Genomic DNA, 18,527 nt, shown 5'->3' with positions numbered 1-18,527 from the left:
ACATTTTTGGTGACTTGGGTAGGTCACAGCTGTCCTCTCTTCCACAATAACTGTTTTTTTAAACCACTGTCTTTTTTAGTGTTTTGGGTATTTTTTTCCAGTTTCCTCAAAAAAAAAGAATTTTCATCATCTTTTTGTAAGATTTTGAACTCCACATTTTTTTCTCCCTCTCTTCCTTCCTTCCCTCCTCCCTATGTCAGCAAGTAATCTGATATAGGTTATACATGTACAATCATTTTTAACATATTTTCATATTAGTCATGTTGTAAAAGAGGAATCAAAATTAAAGGAGGAAAAAAAACCATGAGAAAGTTCAAGTTTTAAAAAGTGAAAATAATATGTTTTGGTCTGCATTCAGTTTTTTTTCTCTGGATGTGGATGACCTTTTCTGTCATAAGTCATTTAGAATTGTTCTTGGTCCCTGAGGTGCTGTGAGGAGTTAATTCCATCATAGTTGATCATCATACAATGTTGCTGTTAAATAAGTACAATGTTCTCCTAGTTCTGCTCACTTCACTCAGCATCAATTCATACAGATCTTTGCAGGTTTTTCTGAAGTCTCTTCCCCCATCCCCCATGATTTCTTACAAAACAAAGCTGATGGAGCTGTCAGGTCTCTTGTCGGTGCTGCTGCTTCTGCCACCCAGCTCACAGAATCTAGGGAAAGAGGTAAAGGGAAAGAGGATGACCCTCCCTCCTGGAACAACTGTGATTCCTCTTTGGCAGGCCACTACATTTCTGCTGTCCACCTAGGGATTGGGGTATGGGGTGGGGGGAGGGAGTCTGTACTCATCTCTTTCTGCAGAGGAGCTGGAGAAAACTTGGAGAACACAGGGGCAACTTTTTGGCACGCAGTTAATATAGGAACTGATGTGCTGGAACTGGACTACCATATCACAAAAGATGAACAAGTGGGTTATATCCCATGATGGGAATCTGAAGAGATCAACGGGAAGAAATGTGGACATCTTTTTTTTTTTTAGGTTTTTTGCAAGACAAATAGGGTTAAGTGGCTTGCCCAAGGCCACACAGCTAGGTCATTATTAAGTGTCTGAGGCCAAATTTGAACTCAGGCCCTCCTGACTCCAGGGCTAGTGCTCTATCCATTGTACCACCTAGCCGTCCCTAAATGTGGATATCTTTTGACCTGAAGTACTGTGCCCTCCCATTTTACCTTGGCAAATTTGAGGTAATATTTTTAAAAGGAAGCCAAAGTGAAGGAGAAGACCAATGCATTCTATTACTGAAGGATACTCTTGAGGCCTTTCCACATACTCCAGTAAACATTGGCATAAAAGTCAACAGCAATCTGCTGATTAAGAAGACTTCAAAATTGGTAACTCAGTAAAAATGAGGACACTTGATGATATAGGGTAATATCAAATATGAAATTGTAGAAAGATATCACAAAGAGAATTCCCATTCTCTTCAGTCTGCAATGTATTCTCATTCTTGGTTTGTTCTATAGTGCTCTGTAGTGGTCACATCTGTGAGCAGTTTTTTTAAATTTCCAGTGCTTTCTATAACATTGATACTGAAGGGTTGGTGGATAGAGCACTAGCCCTGGAGTCAGGAGGGCCTGAGTTCAAATTTGGCCTCAGACACTTAATAATGACCTAGCTGTGTGGCCTTGGGCAAGCCACTTAACCCCATTGCCTTGCAAAAAAAAATTATCTAGCTATGTGATCTTGGTCAAGTCACTTAGTCCCAGTGCCTTGCAAAAACCAAAAAAAAAAAGTTCACCCTTTCCCCTCACTTGAGGTGCAGTCTCCCTTTAAGAAGTCAGCCCATTCTTGGGGGAGTGAATAAACTCATGATCCTATACTCTTTGTGCTACTTATTCTATGATGACAGCAGCTGCTGCTAGTCTCTTCTTCTCTCTCTCCCCTTTAACTTCTGCTAAACACAATAATATATAAATAAATCCTTCTGAATTAAGAGTTGGTCTTTTAAGTGAAATCAATCCTATTCTATAGAACCCCTGATGGCTTTAACTGGCAACAACATAACCTTTCAGTAATTGTTTCTTCATCTGTAAAATAAGGAAGTTTGACCAAATGACCTCAATCTGTGATACAGATTCAGAAATAATATGATGAGATAGGGTAATTTTAAATGTTTATGAAAGACATATAACCAACCTTAGACTAACACTGATATCTCTTTTCAGAAAGTAATAGGAAAAATTACCTCTCCTTGTCATTTCTACTCTTTTACTTTTACATCACCTAAATTTCTCCTAATATCCTTAATCTTCCTCCCAAAGAGCTACTCATGTGACAAAGAATGGTTTAAAGGAAAAAAGGGGAGGAGCCAGAGAGGAAAAGAAATCATCAAAAACCAATCACTACATCTGAGAAATTCTGAAAGTATTTGTAAAGTTTCCATTCTTGTCAATCACCTACCTCCACAAAGGAGTGGTCACCTAAGCTTTATAACCTTAGCTAGAATTTCCCAAGCCTATCTTTAACCCATCTTTGTTGTTTTTAGATCTGTTGTACACTTTGTGGGACTTAGTGTGAATAGTGTCTTTACTTCCAGAATAACTTATGCTGATTTTAGAATTGCCTGCATGGGCTCTCTGGATTAAACTCCTAAATCTTTCTTTCGATTCCATATTTACTCTCAGTCAATTAGTCTCCAAATGAATAATTGGGTTATTATTATTCTACCAGAATATTACTTCAAGACTATTTAGCCAACTAATTTGCTTTGCTTTTGTCCAAAGTTAGAGAAGGGTCAGAACTTTTTTTGCCCATCAGATTTATTCACTTTATACTCAATTCATACTAGAAGCTCACACTAGTTTTTATAATGTAGTATTGTGAGTCTTTTGATAGAAGTTTAAATTGTTGCTAAGTGTGACACACTTAATTTTGTGTGTTGTACATGTAAGGGTACTTTCGTTATGTTGATACAGTCCATGGAACTGGAAAGGGTCTGTGACTACTTCCCACTTAGTGATTTTTAAAGAGTAATTGCTCTAAAATAGCTAACTTCATTCCAAAATAATTTGGGATTGATTTGGAAGACTACTAGAGAAGGGAGAAGAGAAGTATTCTTATGTACTTGAGAAAGAAGAAATGTTCCAATTCTAGGAAAAAAAATAATTGTGGTATTTGTAGATCTTAAAAGTGATTCAAAACATTAAATTTTTGTTATTTAAAAGAAAATTGGTGGTTAAACCTAGTGAGACGAACATTATATTAACTATAGAATAAAGTTTGAGTTTCTAGTTGTAAATATAAAGTACACTGAAGAATAGAAAATCCTAAGTAGTTATCAAAATTGGATTATCCAAACTGTAACAGTGATTTAAAACCTTGTTTCTTTCTACTCTCATTCGTCTTATTTTTCTTTTTTTTAAAAAATTATTTAAGGCAATGGGGTTAAGAGTGACTTGTCCAAGTTCACGCAGCTAGGTAATTATTAAGTGCCTGAGGCCGAATTTGAACTCAGGTACTCCTGACTCCAGGGCCTGTGCTCTATCCACTGCACCACCTAGCTGCCCCTGTCAATTGTCTTAATTCTTTTTAACCATTGCTTCTCTCTTCCCCATTTATCCTAGTATTCTCATCTTAAACCCTTTTTGTCTTTTGGTCCAGTTATGAATTCAGCCTTCCCTAATCTTTTTATTTGTTGATATAGGTGTAAATTTTTTGAAATTTGTTCTGCTTTTACCTTTGGCTTTTGACCTCTAAATTTTGAGTCAGAAAATTTGGTATCTCACTTTGGGCAAGGATCTTTGATGTACCCTGAGGTCTTTTCTAACTCTAAATCTGAGATTTTACTATTATGGGCTTTAACTTTCTTTTTTCTTATAGCCCTCAATTTCTTTTTTTTCTTTTTTATTCACCAGTGACATGTTAAAAACAATTTTTAACATTATTTAAAAATTTTTTTGAATTCTATGTTCTCTCCCTCTCCCTTCCATTGTGAAGGCAAGCAATTTGGTTATACATGTGCCGTCATATAAAACATTTCTATGTTAGTCATATTGTAAAAGAAAAAAATATTTAAACAAAAAAAGAAAATTAAAAATATGTTGATCTGCATTCACACTCAATCTATTCTTTCTCTGGAGATGGGTAGCATTTTTCATCATAAATTCTTCAGAAGTGTCTTGGACTTAGCTAAGTCATTCATAGTTGGTCATCATACAATAATATGGTTCTGCACATTTCACTTTACATCACTTTGTGTAAATCTTTCCAGATTTTTCTGAGCGCATCCTGCTCATTTATTTTCTTTCTTTTTTTTTTGGTGGTGCAGTGGGGTTAAAGTGACTTGCTCAAGGTCACATAGCTAGTAAATATCAAGTGTCTAAAATCACATTTGAACTCAGATTCCCCCTGACTCCAAGGTTGGTGCTCTATGCATTCTTGCTGCTCCCTGCTCATCATTTCTTTCTTTTTTTTTTTTTAAGATTTTTCAAGGCAATGAGGTTAAGTGGCTTGCCCAAGGGAACACGGCTAGGTAATTATTAAGTGTCTGAGGCCGTCTGACTCCAGGGCCAGTGCTCTATCTACTGCACCACCTAGCTGCCCCTCATCATTTCTTATAGCATAATAGTACGCAGTTATATACAACTTGGTCAAGTATTCCCCAGTTGATAGATAGTTCCTCAGTTTCTGATTCTTTGCCACCACTAAAAGAGTTGCTGTAAATATTTTTTGTACATATAAGTCTTTTTCTTCTTTGTTTTTTATCTTTTTGGAATACAGACCTAGTAGTGGTATTACTTGGACAAAGGGCATAGTTCTAAATTGCCCTACACAATGATTGACTCTGTCTTTAACTTTACCAATGGTACATTAGTGTTTCATTCAATTAACAATTTCCAAAGGTTACATAATACATAAAGGCCTTGATTTTCTGGGTGCCATTTAATTGAAGCTTTATTGTATTGTAATACCAGTAAAATAAATCTTTTATTTGTAAAACATTTATATAATTAATTGGTGAAAGTTTAAGGGTTGGCAGTCCTATTTATTTAGAATTCTTAATGTAAATGACTAAAATAAAAGGAGGGGCAGCTAGGTGATGCAGTGGAAAGAGTACTGGCCCTGGAGTCAGGAGTACCTGAGTTCAGATTTGGCCTCAAACACTTAATAATTACCTAGCCGTGTGGCCTTGGGCAAGCCACTTAAACCCATTGCCTTGCAAAAAAAAAAACAAACAAACTAAACTAAAACTAAACTAAAAAACTAAAAAAAAAACTAAACTATAAAAAGAAAAGAAGGAACATCTTTATTAAAAGACATATAACTTACCAAGTGTACCACAAATGCTTGTTTTTATAAGCAGAGGAGAGATTTCTACTAGAGGAGCGAGAACTTCTTTCAGGACCTATGAAATTTGTAATTCTGAATAGAGAGCTGTCCTCAGAGTCAGGAAGACCCAGATTGACAACATACTTATGACTCAGACTGATTCTGTAACTCTCAGTACTTCACTTTTCAAGGAAATTAGGCAACTTCTTAACACTATGGTTTGCACAATAATTTCTGATCTGCATAGAGGAAGCATATTTCCTTGGTAGGCATCCTTGACACCAGTGAAATTATGGTTCTCATGAAGAAAGGAAAACCAAGGGTGGCTAGTTGGCGCAGTGAATAGAGCCTTGGAGTCAGGAGTACCTGGGTTCAAATCCGACCTCAGACACTTAATAATTACTTAGCCGTGTGGACTTGGGCAAGCCACTTAGCCCCATTGCCTTGAAAAAAAATCTAAAAAAAAAAGAGGAAAACCAATATTGCCTTTATCTTTACTATACCTTAAAAAGTCATTCCACTAATATAACTAGACTTTGCTGAAAAATGCTGATTAAGCAAAGTTCTGTGGCTTTAAGCTGTGTTAAACTAAATATTTGGGGTTTTTTTTAATGATTAAACATTTTTCTCCTAATATTATTTGAGCTGTTTATAGACAATCCAGCTAATTTTAGTTGTTTTGCATGGTATGCTTTTTTGGGATGTCTTTTAATTTTTACTTTTTCATGATTTTCTTCTTATTTTTGAAACAGTGATCACATGGAAAATGTTTGTGGCTATTTGATGAAATACACCAACCTTGTCACTGGCTGGCAATATCGGTAAGTTTTATTATTTTTTTTTATCAATTTTTTCTGCTTATAATAGCAGAGGAATGGAAGGGGTAATGGGACTGATCATTCTTATATATTTTGGTGGGACTAGGGTCAGTAGTTTTCCATGATGTTATGCTACATCTTTATTTATTTACTCCTTTGCATTCTGCTGTGGAGTGGTATTTTTTTAAATGAAGATCAGATAATGCTAGCAATCTTTGTACAACACTTTGCATGCCACATTAATTTGCATACTATTCCATTTTTGCATACATACCTTTTTCTCCTTGAGAAACTATTTCTGTGATAGAACTTGAATAGGGGACAATTAGGAGGAAAGGATAGTTGGAAGAATAAAGATCTCTAACTTTAATGTTAAACTTTTTTTATAAACCTGGTTGCTTTATTCAATGTCTAACAACCAAATAAATTCCTATTGTTCTACTATTATTACAGCTTTAATTTTATAACTTTGGAATGGCCTTCTGTCTCTGGGAATTCCCTTTTTCTGTCTCAGTAGAGTTGAATACAACTATTCTTAACAGCTTTAATAAGTTTAATTTCTTTAAACTTATTTATTGTAAGACTAAGATGCTGATTAGGCAGCAAATGCATTTCTATGCTTGATCTGTAAAAGTACATTTTAATCCATACGTCTTTTTACGCACTTGTAATTTCACCAGAAAATTGTCTTAGTTTCCAAATTTTTTTTCTGAAGAACTTTCCACTTTTGCAGATGCTTTTGTCCATATTTCAATATATTATATCTACATCATTAAAATCATCTTCAGCTTTAAAATTCTATACCTTAAAGCCTCAAAAAGAACATTTACATATACATATATACAGATGTGTATGTGTGTGTGTGTGTGTGTGTGTGTGTGTGTGTGTGTGTATAAAACAGAACAGATAAGGAGAATTCACTTTTGGAATTGTAAGTATATTGCTTTGTTTTCCATAATACAATAAAGCCCAAATTTTGCTTTCAGAACTGTCTTTCTTTTCTGTTTCCTTCTGACCTTCCTTCTTTTTCTTCCTTATATTTTAAAAAAGTTTAAATCCCCAATCCCTTTTTGTTATTGTTAACCTCCCCTCCCCCAACTCTTCCCTTTTTAAAAACAGAAATAAAATAAAAATTAATGTAGTCTAGTGTAATGAATCTATCCAGTAGCCATTTCCAAAAATATATGTGTGTCTATTAGTCTGTCATCTCTCTGTCAGGAACAGGACTAACATGCTTTAATCATAGGTCCTTTGGGGGCAGCTAGGTGGTGCAGTAGATAGAGCACCAGCCCTAGAGTCAGGAAGACCTCAGTTCAAATGTGACCTCAGTCTCTTAATAATTACCTAGCTGTGTGTCCTTGGGCAAGTCACTTAACCCCATTGCAAAAAAAACAAAAAAAATCATAGGTCCTTTAGACACATGTTTGGTTATTGGTTTGATCAGAGTTCTTAAATCTTTCAAAATTGATTTTCTTTACAGCTATAAAGTGTACTACTATACCTGTGTAAATTGTTATACCACTGCCTGCTTTACTCTTTATTAGTTCATACTTCTCTGGATTCTCTGAAATGATCTCATAATTTCTTATAGTGCAGTAATATTCACAATTATATTCACACACTAAAATTTATTTCCTAATTATCTAAGTAGCAATTTAAGATTCTGCTTTGGATTCTTCCCTTTTCCTTTTTTACTCCTTTAACCACCCCCATCCTCACTATTTTCCTGTTGACGTTGATATATTTTTAAACTGTGTAAATGTATTCACATTCTTTAGCAGTATGGTATGGTACTTTTACAAAAATTAACCAAGTAAAACTTTCATAAACAAATGCAATTCACAGAAATATTAAATGGATTCTGTATTTCACAGTTGTTGAAAAATGTGTATATTCCTTTAAAATATCATTCAGTAAATCATCATAGATCTATAATAATCAGCTTTTCTAAAATTCTCTTCAGAGGCAGCTAGGTTGCACAGTGAACATAGTGCTGGGCCTAGAATCAAGAAGACCCAAATTCAAATCCTTCCTCAGATACCTATAGCTGTGTAAGTTTATTTAAGCTCTACCTGCCTCAGTTTCTTTAGTTGTAAAATTCAGTTAATAATATTTACTTTCTAGGGATGTTGTGAGGATCAAATGAGATAATATTTATAAACTCTTAACACAGTGCCTGGCACATGGTAAATTTAATAAATGCTTCTTTCATCCTTAATTACTTTATTTCTCTTGCTGCATTTGTATAGGTCTGAATGAGTACATTGAGAAAAGTATAATATAGAAGTATTCCTGAAAGGAGTATAGTATTAGAGTTTCACATTCTATTTCTTCCTTTAAGTAGTTTGACTTTTACTTTTATGCCTTTTGGCATATATGCATTGATATTAATTAATTCTCTATGATGCCTTTGAATGAATATAGTTTACCTATTTGTGTCTTCTAATCAAGTCTTTTTAAGTATCTGAGCTAGATTTGAACTCAGGTCCTCCGGACTTCAGGGCAGGTGCTCCTTCCACTGAACCTCCTAGCTGCCCCTTCAGTCCTTTTCTTAGAAATCTTTGTGAATCTTTATTTCAAGTGACTCTTTTTGAAAACAACATATTGTCAGATACCACTTTCCAGTCTATTTTGCTTTGTCTTCCATGTTATGGGTAGATTTATCCCATTCACTTAATGATTGTGGCTGTTAATTATTTTTTCCCTCCATCCTATCCTCTTCAATATTTTCTTCTCTTTTGTCCACACTCATTAAAAAAAAAACAACAACAAAAAGATGGAGAGCATTTTCTGCACTATCTATACTTGTTGCAGAGTGCCTCTGTTCCCTGAATTTCTTTACTTCCTCTTGCCAAAACCCTGATTGAAGGTTTTTACTTTTTTCTTTTTAAACCTCACTTTCACTGTCCACTCTCCTGAGATTGTAGTTTATTTTGTTTATGACTAGTCTTTCTCTGAATCTTCCCATTATTTTCCTTCTCCTCTCTCCTAGTTTTCTCTTTATTTTTTCAGATGAGTTAAAGGTAATATTTTGTGTGTGTGTGTGTGTGTGTGTGTGGGCACATACACATATTTGGATATGTGTATATTTGTCCTTTGTCCAGTAAGATAAAAGTGAAATTCGAATGATGTCTGCTTCTCCCACCTCTTCTTCCTCATATAATATTCTTTTTGCAAACCCTCATTATGTCAAATAATAATTTCTAATTCCTTACTTCCTCTTTCTTCTTTGGATATTTGTTTTTCCCTCCTTTTTTCTTATTTTAGTTCATAAAACATAACAAAGTCACCCCAGGCCCTCTGACTTATTCTACTTCCCTATATGACTCTTTAAGACATTAGGATTCAGGGGCAGCTAGGTGGTGCAATGGATAGAGTACTGGCCCTGGAATCAGGAGTGCCTGAGTTCAAATGTGACCTCAGACACTTAATAATTGCCTAGCTGTGTGACCTTGAGCAAGTCACTTAACCCCATTACCTTGCAAAAACAAAACAAAAACAAAGAAAAAAAGACATTAGGATTCTGAGGACTCCTGTTTCTTCTTTCCCATTAGACAGTTCATCCTTATTGTAGGCCTTTCCAGTTGACCAGATATATCTATCTTACTGTGTTAAAGTTTCTCCTCAGTTGTGACTCTTTGGTCGGGAATTCTTTTTTTTTATTAAAGATTTTATTTATTTTGAGTTTTAAAATTTTTCCCCCATCTTACTTCCCTCCCCACCCCTACCCCCACACCTACAGAAAGCAATTTGTCAGTCTTTACATTGTTTTCATGTTAAACATTGTTGATCAGGAATTCTTAAAAAAAAATTTCATTAAAGAATCATTTTCTCCCCCTCTAAAATTCTATTCAGTTTTGCCAAGTAAGATTTTCTTGTCTATAAGACTTTATCTTTTGCCTTTTATAATCTTCTGTTCCAAGGACTCCTCTCCTTTAATAGTGGCAGCTGCTAATTCTTTGTAGGGTCTTCACCATGGTTCCATTCCTTGGAACTTAAACGCTTCCTTCTGGCAAATCAAAGTTTTCTTTTCTCTGAATGAGAATCTCTGAATTTGAGCTTAGACATTCCTAGCAGTTTTAATTTTCAGATTTCAGTAGATCACAAGTAACTTTATACTTTTATTTTGCCCTCTGGTTTTTACATTTTTTGTTGTTGTTTTGTTTTGGGGGTTCTTTTTTTTTAGTTTTTGCAAGGCAAATAGGGTTAAGTGGCTTGCCCAAGGCCACACAGCTAGGTAATTATTAAGTGTCTGAGTCCAGATTTGAACCCAGGTACTCCTGACTCCAGGGCTGGTGCTTTATCCACTGTGCCACCGAGCCACCCAGCCCTCTGTTTTCAATAATATGTGCAGCTTTCATTAATTATTTCTTGAAATATGGTGTCCCATTTTCTTTTTTTAGTCAAGATTTTCATGTAGTCCAGTCATTCTTAAATTTTTTTTCTCCTTGACTTTTGTCCTAGGTCATTTGTTTACTTTTAGAGATACACCTTACATTTTTTTCTATTTTGATATTCTTCCCATTTCTGATTATTTTGAAGTCATTTATTTCTGCTTGGTCCATTCTAATTTTCAGAAAGTCTGTTACTTAAATAAGGTTTTTTTTTATCATCTTCAGCTTCATTATTACTACTACTAATAATAATAGCAATAATAAAAGCCAGCATTTATATAGTACTCAAAAGGGTAGGCAAAGTGTTTTACAGATATTATCCTCACAACCACAGAGGTGTAATAATTTTCCCCATTTTACAGATAAGGAAACTGAAACTAAAAGAGTTTATTTGCCCAGTGTCACAAAGTAATTATCTGAGACTGGATTTGAACTCCGGTTGCCCTGAATATAAGTCAGACACTATCCCTTTGCCACCTTGAGGCCTGAACTAACTTCATTCTCTGGGGCCTAAACAAAACTTCTCTCTCCTTCTAAATCTTTTCTCTGGAACACTCATCTCTTCCCCCCCCCCCCCATTCTTTGTTCTAGAGCAGCAGTTGGCAAACCACAATTGCATGGTTTATTTTTCTATAATTCAGAAACTAGGATTCCTTTTTTATTTTTTTAAGTAAAATTTTATTGTACTCACAAAAGTAAAAACCATTCTTTGTTCAAAAGTCTTTCTAAAAACTGGTGAGGGTAAGATTGGGGCAGGCTAGATTAGGCCCTTGGGCTACAGTTTGCTGACCACAGTTCTAGAGCTCTCCTTTTATTTTTTGCTTTTTTAAAATTCATCATTTCTTTCAGGAATTTTAATTGACCTCTTAACTAATCTTCGATTTTGTTTTCAGCTTTACCTTTAGATGTTGTAATCACACACTTTATTTATTTACTTTTTTTTTCTCAGCTTATTTTTGGAGTTGAGAGTTTGTATCAGGGCCACCCTCTGCATAATTCTACAAAGAATTATATGGCCTGTTTGGTCCTAATGTGATTTGGTTGGAATTCTACTCTTTTTTTCCACATCTTAAAATACAGTTATCCTCAGGGACCTCAGGGATAGCTCAGTACAGAATTATAAACTCTCTCTGACAATGTCTATAGCATAGTCTGATTGCTGCCTTCTTGGTCTGACTATGCTAGTGACATAACAGTAGGCTTGACTGTGGTTGGAGCTCCAGCAGAAAGCTGCTAATAACCCCACGGCTTCTGTTGTTATATTGAAAGGATCAAAGTGACTCAGCTGGAGACTCAATCCAGATGTGTAGGAGCTCCTTGTCCAGGGTACACACCTGTAATCCCAGCTGCAATCCATCTCCAGTGTTGGCAGACTTCTGATTATTTCCCTCTGCCATACTGATATGGGAAAAGGTCTCCACTATAGTTTGTCCTTGGATCTCTCTTTTACCACTTAGTCTGGTACTCTTTCTCAATCTTTCCTGGAGAAATTGTGCAAGAGACCTAGTCTGTACTATTTTTCTCATTCTGTCTTCTCTAGTTCTTATATTTGACCAGTAATACTACCCTATGAGATGTCAGAGTAATATGTAAAGAGAAGCTGACTACAAACCCATTCCTGGGGAACCCTGGATATCAGGACAAGTTTGAACTGCTTTCTTATAATCTCCACAGCTGTAAAACTAGTAGCTTTTTCTGATGACTATTCTACCCTGCCAGCTAGGATTACTTTTTAAAAATTTTTGAGATTTACAGTTTTCCTCGTAATCTCACTCCCCCCCCACACACAGAAAGCAATCTGATAGTCTTTACATTGTTTCCATGCTATACATTGAGGATTACTTTTTTTAATTTATATTTTATTTTTCCAATTACATGTTATGAAAGTTTTTCAACATACGTCCACTTGCATATTTATAAGTTACAGTTTTCTTCCACCCTCTACCTGTCCCCCCCCCTTTTTAGCAGTGAACAGTCCCAGGTACATTTGTGTTTAACGTGTTTACATGTTAGTTATTTTATGTATGAAGAATTAGGGCTAAGGGAAAAGAAAGGAAACCATGGGATAGGATGGAAAAACATAAGAGAGATTTTTAATAAGTGAATATATAGTACATTCTGTGGGGTTTTGTTTTTTTTTTTTTGGTTTCGCTTTTTCCCCCCTCTAGATATAGATGACATTGTCTGTAACAGGTGTCCCAGGATTGTCCTAGGTCTCTGAACTGCTAAGAGGAGCTGCATCCATCAAAGTTGATCAACTCACAATGTTGTTAATATGTACAATGTTCTCTTGGTTCTGCTCCCTTTGCTCAGCATAGGATTACTTTTCTTTGTGTCCAGTTTGTATTCTACAGGTTCTTACTATAATAGAATCACCTTTTCTACTATTGTTACTGCCTGAGAAGTAAATAGAATAGTTCATCTAAGATGTCTTAAGCTTGTAGAGGAAACATTGCTGGTGAGGAAAAGACCTAGGGACTATCACATGATAGGCATATTTATTTATATCACCTGATAAGCTATATTACAAATTCACAAGTTTTGTAAAGACAGCATATCAGTAGGGATGGTGACTTTATCATAATTCTAACAATGCATCAGGACAGTGAGGGATATCATGGCATGGAACTAACCACATGTTAGAGAATAGAAAAGATGGATTATGTTCCTTGCCACAATAAAAGAACAAAACTTCATGGAAGGAGTCAGATTGCATCAGACAGAGTGCCATTTCACTAATATTTCTAATGTCATGCTCCTGGCTTCCACATAGATCTTCCTTTTAAATTTCTACTCCAAGGGGCAGCTAGGTGGCGCAGTGGATAGAGCACTGGCCCTGGAGTCAGGAGGACCTGAGTTCAAATCTGACCTCAGAAGCTTAGTAATTACCTAGCTGTGTGGCCTTGGGCAAGCCACTTAACCCCATTGCTTTGCAAAAACCAAAAAAAAAAAAAAATCACTACTCAAATCTCAGTCCTTGGGATTAATGCTTCTAAAAAGGTTAAACCAGTCCAAGTCTTTGGTTTATTCTTTACTTTCTTTTTTTTTTAAGGTTTTTGTTTTGTTTTGCAAGGCAATGGGGTTAAGTGCCTTGCCCAAGGCCACACAGCTACGTAATTACTAAGCATCTGAGGCCGGATTTGAACTCAGGTCCTCCTGACTCCAAGGGCCAGTGCTCTATCCACTGTGCCACCTAGCCTCCCCTATTCTTTACTTTCAACATCAGCCATCTTGTCCCTCAGCTCCCATATTGAAAACATGCATGTAACATACATAGACACATAAAATCTTATTTGGTCGTAGATGCATTGAGTCATTTTGGAACAGAGCTTATAGTTGTCTTGTCATAGCAAGGATTTTAGTTAGCTTTTCTGTTGAATGTTTTTGAGACTGTCCATTTTTTTGACTCATAATCCCCTCTTGGATTCAATAGCATTTTTCTTCAAATATTGTCAGTAGCTCCCCTTACAAGCATTAACTTTCACAACACTCAGGAATTGTCAGTCTTTTTGAGGCCTATTTTTTTTAGGCCACAACTTCAAAAGCTAACACTTAGAGAACACTTACTCTGTGCCAGGCTAACTAAGCACTTTACAATTGTTATCTCATTTGATCCTTATAGCCACTCTGGAACACAGGGGCTGTTATTAACCCCATTTTACCAATGAGGGAACTCAGGTAAAGTGGTGAAGTTACTTCCTTGGTTCACATGAAACAATAGTGTCTTCCAAGAATATTCATTACCTTTTTTTAGAAACATTCACTTTCATAAGGCTCAGAAAACAAAGTTTGATTTACAACTTAAAGAACATAGAAAGAACTGGCATCTGATCACAGAGATTTGAGACCCATAGAGTTCCCATGTTTTCTAGTCCAGCTGCAAGGGAACAGGCCACTGTCCGTCTCCTAACCAGCGGCTGTTGGTCACTCCCTCAAGATTTCTTCACTACTTTCCTTCTTTGATTTCAGTAATGTCGCACTGCAACATTGTTTCCTTTATCTCAGTTAATTAGCACATCTGTCTTCCATAACTTAGATTATTTGCCTACATTTCTGCAGTGGTCTAACTCTCCAGCAGATGGTGATCTTTGTTTGCCTATACTGAGGAATCAATTCTTTAGGCTCTGGCAAACTCTGCTTTCCTTCAGCAGTGTTTGCATCATAGAATTATATCCCCTAGACCAGAAAGCCTCAATTTAAAAAAAAAAACCCACAACTTTTTCTTCAGTATCTGAGTCCTGTTGTACCTATTCCTCCCATATCAAAGGGCTCTTGGAAATGCTATGAAACTATTCCTTTATTATACAGTTTAAATTAAACTTTGATCTTCAACCCTTCACGAGTTTTTGAAGATTCAGGACTGTTTGTCTCCCTCTTGTGACTGCACTCCTTTATCACTTCTCTGATCCCATCATCCTGTTTAGAGTAAGTTAATGAGTTTATGAATCTTAGATCCTTTTTATATCCTGGTTTTACCATTCAGAAACTCAAGCTGTTAGGCCAGAAGCTTGAACATTATATACTGATAGGGCCTAATTATTCTTTATAATTTTGTTATATTTATTTTTGATTTTTATTTGTATTCTTTTAATTGTAGTTACTATATTGCTTGCTTTGCTCACTTCATCTTGCATCAGTTCTTATAGATTTTTCCATTCTTCTTTGTATTTCATTCCACACAGCATTTCTTACATCATCTGTAATTATACTCCATTACATTTGTGTATCACGATTTGTTTAGCCATTTCTTAATTGATGGGCATATGTTTTGTTTTTAGTTCTTAGGTATTACAAAAAGTGCTATTATAAATATTTTGTAGTATTTGGAACCCTGTCTTCCTGTTGATGGTTTTCTTGAAGTATAAGCCCAGTAATGGAGTCTCTAGTTTAAAAGGTATGAACATTTGTCACTTTATTTGCATAATTCCAAATTGCTTTCCAAAAGGCTTATACCATTTCTCAACTTCACCAACAATATATTAGTGCACCTATCATTTTACCTTTCTAACATTGAGTAATGCCTGCCAAGACACAATTGAGTCAGTTAATAGTTTAAGCAAAATTGTAGACTACAAAATAAATACTCAGAAATCCTCGACATTTTAATGTAATCATAGCAAAACACCAGAAGTACTAATAGAAAGGGAAATCCCATTCCAAATATCTGCAAAAGACATAAGCTATACCAAAGAGGAAGGATTTTATAGATTCAGTTACAAAAATTTTTTTTTCTTTTTTAGGTTTTTGAAAGGCAAATGGGGTTAAGTGGCTTGCCCAAGGCCACACAACTAGGTAATTATTAAGTGTCTGAGACCAGATTTGAACCCAGGTACCCCTGACTCCAAGGCCGGTGCTTTATCCACTACGCCACCTAGCCGCCCCAGTTACAAAATTCTTAAGAAAAATAAAGAATATCCTTAAAGGAATGTTCATTGTTCATGGCTAGGCTGTGTCAATATAATGACAATGACAATACTACTAAAGTTAATTTACACTTTTAATGCTATACCAATCAAATTACCAGAATACTATGCAGAATTTGATAAAAAATAATAACAGTCATTTAAGGAAAAGCAAATGATCTACAATATCAAGAGAAGTGATGAAAAAAAGGAAGGATGAATTAGAATAAGTACTTTAATATGTTAAATTATATCATAAAATATCTTTAAAACCATGTTATTAATTAAAGAATATATTAACAGAAGATTTAGAATCAATGACTAAATAACTTAATGTTTGAAAAAGTGGAAAACAGATTATCTAGGGAAAAACTCCCCATTTGACAAAAACTGTTTGGAAAGTTGGAAAGCAATCTGTCAGAAATGACGTTTAGCCCAATAGCTTATAACCTATTCCCCAATATAGTGTAAATGGTTACCTGACCTTAATGTTAAAGATCATACTATAAAAAATTAGAAGAGAAGCAGACCATATACTTTGTATGACTACAGAGTAACAACTGTATTCTTGACCAAGTAAAACAGGACTGTCCAAAATGCAGCCTGTGGGCATCATGGCCACCTGCAGTGTGATTTTATGCAACCTCCGTGGGTTTACTAAATGCTTTAGTAAATGAGCTCTCACTAAAATGGCGAATCAAAATATATATTGTCTGTTGTTTCAATGAAAAACTTTAAAAATAAGGTTAGACAGCCATGAAGTAAAAGAGATAATTACAAAGGAGAGAATTGATAATGTTGAAAAACTTCAGAGGCAATATTATTACTCTTAGGATAAGGGAAGTGATTAAATGGGAAAAAAATCTTTGTATCGAATTTCTCTAATAATGGTTTGATATCCAAGATAAATAATTCTTGTGTGTATGATTAATGACCATTCCTTAATAGATAAATGATTAAAGGATCTGAACATTTATCAAAAGAATTATACTGGTTTCATAATCACATGAAAAAAATTTCAAATCTCTAATAATAAAAATGCGTATCAAAACAACCTTGAGGCTACACCTTCACACCCTACAAACCAGCAAAAATGACAAAAGTCAGGGTTGGGGGGATTGTGGAAAAATAGACATGCCAACGCATTGGAACTCTCAATCTCTACCCCAAGAAGGGAGAGGGGTGGGTAGGTCCAGGGGCGGTTCAGTCTTGAGATTTCAAAGTTAGTCACTACATAGTCAGAGACCTGATGTCTTTCAGTAGTGTTTTGCTTTACATTAATGTAGTCATTGTATAAATTGTTGTCCTAATTCAGCTCACTTTATGTCAGTTCTTACAAGTCTTCCAAGATTCCCTGAATTCTTTATATTTGTTTTTTCTTTGGAACTTTAATATTCTGTTGTATTCATATGATACCAAGTCTTCAGTCATTCCTCAGTCTAGTGACACTCCCTTTGTTTCCAGGTCACTTCTACCACACAAAGGGCTGCTATAAATATTTTTTTGCATGGGGGATTTTTCCCTCTGTCTATCACTTCCTTCAGAAAAATGCCTAGGACATCATGGGACACAGTACATAGACTTTTCTAGTATTATGCCACATCATTCTCCAGAAGAATTGGACCAATTCACAGCTTCAGAAGCAGTTCATTAGTATTTTTGTCTTCTCATAGTTCCCTCAGTATTTACAACTTTGTCGTCTTTGCCAACCCAGTGAGTGGGAACTGAAACTTCAGAGTTGCTTTAATTTGTTTCTTTTATTACATTTAAAATGTTTGTTCATATGGATGTTTTATATGACTTTATATTTACATTACTTCTTTTGAAGATTGCAAGGGAAATTTTGCATCATTTATTTTTTTCTTAAGTATCAAAATTCTTGCCCTTATATTAATAACTTATGGATTAGATAGGAACTTTCTCAAAAATCTCCTAGATGTTAATTTACTAGTTTTTATTTTTTTTTAATGAAAGGCCTTTGCCTTACTTTTTTAAATTTTCTTTTGTGATAGTTCCTTGAAAGTGAGAGTTGCAGCTCTATAACATCTGAAAATTATAATTTTAAAATCACCATTTATTTGTTATTAAAAGTATCTGCCTGTTTTTTTTTTTTTAATTAGAAATTGGAGAGAGAGAGAGGGCAGCTAGGTGGCACAGTGGATAGAGTACCAGCCCTGGAGTCAGGAGTGCCTGAGTTCAAATCCAGCCTCAGACAATAATTACCTAGCTGTGTGGCCTTGGTTAAGCCACTTAACCCTATTACCTTGCAAAAACCTTTAAAACAAAAAGAGAGAGAATGAGAGAATTCTGTCTTTTCCCACCCCACCTCCCCCTTGCCAAAGTGGAAGGGAGTAAGTGGAATGTCCCATTTTAGCCCAAGTTTTCCTTCCTGTGTGGATTATGTGTCCTCATATATTTTTAGCCTTACTTCAGCCCAAAAATGATTTTTTAAAGTTCCAAGTAAAAGTCACCACAGTACTGAGTTTTTCCAGACAGATTTGTTGTGATAGGATTACACTCAGGCTTTTTAACAATTCCTTTGGTTATTCCCAAATAGATAAAATACAGGATTTTTATTTAAAACTTGCTTCTTTGCCATCTGGATACCTCTTAGACAAAAATGGGAAAAAGCACTTTGGA

General features: G+C 35.3%; 1 protein-coding gene across 2 annotated transcripts in view; it reads left to right on the top strand.

Moving 5' to 3' along the window:
- Window positions 1-18,527, top strand: part of OSBPL11 (oxysterol binding protein like 11) — an 88,673-nt gene that overhangs the window by 10,551 nt on the left and 59,595 nt on the right. For both annotated transcript variants that reach the window (XM_074214715.1, XM_074214714.1), the window contains exon 2: window positions 6,026-6,094. In XM_074214715.1, the coding sequence (XP_074070816.1) occupies window positions 6,026-6,094 (69 nt within the window). The remainder of the gene's footprint in view (window positions 1-6,025; window positions 6,095-18,527) is intronic.

The sequence above is a fragment of the Macrotis lagotis genome, chromosome 1 (genome assembly GCF_037893015.1).
Source record: "Macrotis lagotis isolate mMagLag1 chromosome 1, bilby.v1.9.chrom.fasta, whole genome shotgun sequence".
NCBI lineage: Eukaryota > Metazoa > Chordata > Mammalia > Peramelemorphia > Peramelidae > Macrotis > Macrotis lagotis.
This window is presented reverse-complemented; position numbering and strand designations above follow the sequence as displayed.